The 3106-nt window shown below is 34.4% G+C and overlaps 1 protein-coding gene across 1 annotated transcript; it reads right to left on the bottom strand.

The window, feature by feature from the left end:
- Nucleotides 1-303: 303 nt before the first annotated feature.
- LOC132185493 (senescence-associated carboxylesterase 101-like) lies at nt 304-2368 on the bottom strand. Its single transcript, XM_059599260.1, has 3 exons — nt 2352-2368; nt 1862-2237; nt 304-921 (listed from the first exon to the last, which is right to left on the bottom strand). Exons 1-3 carry the CDS (start codon nt 2366-2368, stop codon nt 304-306), a joined length of 1011 nt encoding a protein of 336 aa, XP_059455243.1.
- Nucleotides 2369-3106: the final 738 nt, after the last annotated feature.

Raw genomic sequence — 3106 nt, 5'->3', positions numbered from 1 at the left:
AAAGTTTTGTAAGTGTGAACTTCTTGCAATTCTTAGTCTTTTATAGTGGAGTGATTTCCTGGGTTTGGTTACTCCGAAAGGTTTTACATTTAGAGAATTCTCTAAATAGTTTTCTCTTCATAACCAAATATCTGTGTTCTTTAATGTTCATTACATATCTGTATTTGGTTGATTATTATCTGTTAAATCAGATCTATTTCCCGCATAATATTTTGTGAAACAACTATACAATCAGAATATGTGTTAATTGGAGTCAATTAGGGTTTTTCAGCATGAGATATATATGAGTCAAATAATGAGCAATTATATATGATCCAATTCCAAATGACATTGAGATTGAGCTAGTACCTGCGGTCGCCCCAGTCCGATTGCTTCTAGTTGTGTAATAATGCCTGCCTGTAATGGTTGTGCAATCCATTCATCGTGGAGTTTTGTAGTACTATCCTTGCACATTACATTACCGTGGAGTTGTTCGACTATATTTTTATACTCAAAGAACTCCAAATTAACTTGATTAGGATATTGATTTCCAGGACCCGTTGCCATCAACAACTTCAAAACAGATTCAGGGTTTTCAAGACAAGCGCAACCCAGTTCGGAACACAGGAGAAATGTGCCAAAAGGCTTGTATTCCTTGGTTGGAGAAGCCAATTCAGGAGCACTAGGATTGGGGGGTGAAATTAAGACTCTTGGGACTGGATCTCGATCCAAAACCACATGCAAAAAGCAAGAGTTCCATGTTGAGTATTGTAATATGGCTTCTTGCAAGCCATCATCACCAATAAGGGGTGAACCAAAAGTGATGCAAAGTGGGCGTTTGGTGGTTGCTAAATTGATTTTGTCCAGCAGCCATAAGGTGAAGAGATAGGCAACAGATCCTCCCAGAGAGTGTCCAGTGATAATGAATGGCTTCGTGGAAATCTGCATTAAAATATGAATCTTATAACTTTAATAACAGCCGACTGAAATTCTCAAAGTTCTCTTGATCGATACAATAAAAAATGGTCCATATATATCATATACAAAGACCTTATTAATTTTTTTTTTTCTCCTAAGCATACAAAGACCTGGGCAGTTGGACTCGTTTGGTAATTTTTTTAGATGATTTTTTTTCCCTTTTGATGTTTTATTGGTGAAAATAGTTTTTGAGTGTTCTATTTATTGAGTTGTTTGTTAATTCTTTTACTTTATGCTATATATAAAACAAAAAAACAAAAAAAACAAAAATTAGCAAATTTGCCCAATTTTCCTTGCATAGCTATTCTCCAAAAGAAATTATAAAAATCATTTACCACCTCATCTTTTACCTATCTTTCTGGTCCTAGTAGATAGGATACCAAGCCAATCAATCAACCAATAGACCCGGATACAACCACAAAGCACCACACATGATCCCCTCTCTTAGTACAATAGCATTGGTTCCTGCAATACTAGCAGAAATTGATGGTTCACAGGAGTCATGGGGCTAAGGAATTCAACATCAAGAAAAGCCCCCTATTAATTAAAGTCCCCTATTAATTTGTGCCACATGGCTAGTGGTTGCTACAAATTGGCTATAGAAGGCAGCCAGCAACAGGTCAAAAGATGACTTTCGTTTCCTTCTCTAAAATCCCTACCCCCTTCGTACTGAATTAGGCATTAGAGATATTCTTAATTTCTTACTTTATTGCCGCTCTTAAATACTATTCACTTTATTCTTAAACAAAATCATTAAAACATTTTTATTTTTATATCATATTATTTACTTTTTACTATTAAAAAATTAAAATATGCCTAGATTTCCCCAAGCTTACAATAAATTAAAGAAAAAGAGAAAAAAAAAAAAAAAAAAAAAAAGGAAAAATTAAGGATAGAGAGGTACCTGAGATTTCAAGAAATCCAGCACACCATGGACACTGGCAAAAAGATCGATTGCAGGTTTGTTAATGGAGAAACGTGGGTTGGTTTTGGTGCACAGGAATTCAAAGAGAGGAAAAGTCTCCTTAAGAGCTGATGATGAAACCAAGTCTCCTCCTCCTTCTCCTTTAAGACGCTCTTTCGTACAAGGAGGCCAAGTAACGAAAGCTATGATTGTACAGTTTGGCTGCTGATCATCAATTTTGAATCTAACAGTAACAGGGGAAGCCGAAGATGGCGCTTCATTGATTTCTGTGTAAAGTTCCGAAATTGCAGCCCATGAATGGTGCAGGACATTAGAGGTCACAACAAAACTTCCCAACTCTAACCCACTGCTAAATCTGCAACCCAGAATCAAAGGAAATAAATAGTCAACAAATTTTGATGCAATGGGATTTCCATGCTCAAGAAACAAATTAAACGAAGAAAAAAAAATGCAATGGGTTTCTTCTTACAATGGAGATCGGTTCATCCTCAATGGCTTTGTTAGACTCGTTTACAGACACCGCTACGTGCTGGCAACAAAGTTATGACAACAACGGGAATCAATCAAAGACTCGTCAGTCGTCAACGTCGACTAACCAATGGCCGCCACGAGAAAGTTCCTCGCGTGAGAAATGACAAGACTAGAAAGTCAACAGATTCATGACTTAAAACAAAGTAAAAAATGTAAATTCAGTCATTGTCGTTTACCTAATTTACAATTAACTCCTTATGGTATTAAAATGAATTCAAAAGTCCCTAAGGTATGCCAAAAAAATAATTTAGTTTCTACAATCAAATTTCATTCACTGATTTAACAGATTCTAATAGTGTAAAACATTAGAGCCAATATAATTGTGATACTTGTCCTATTTAAGGCAGTGTCATATTAAAGGCATTTGTTAAATTAGTGGACGAAATTTGATTGTAAAGACTAAATTATATTTTGGCATACCTCAGGGATTTTTGAGTTCATTTTAATACCATAAGAAGTTAATTGTAAATCAAGTAAACCATAAGGACTAATTTTGCAATTTTTCCTAAAACAAAAAAACTCACCACAAATATATCTATCAAACACTTCCAATAATCTTTTTGAGGGTCTTTTTTTTAAAAAAAAAAAAAAAATTGTTTTGATATAATAATAATGAAAGTAGTTTGGACTTTGGAGATTTTTGTAAGTATTTTAGGCTCAATTTTTTTTTTTTTTTGAAAAAAATAGAACTTC

This window comes from Corylus avellana, chromosome ca6 (assembly GCF_901000735.1).
Source record: "Corylus avellana chromosome ca6, CavTom2PMs-1.0".
NCBI classification, from domain to species: Eukaryota; Viridiplantae; Streptophyta; class Magnoliopsida; order Fagales; family Betulaceae; genus Corylus; species Corylus avellana.
This window is presented reverse-complemented; position numbering and strand designations above follow the sequence as displayed.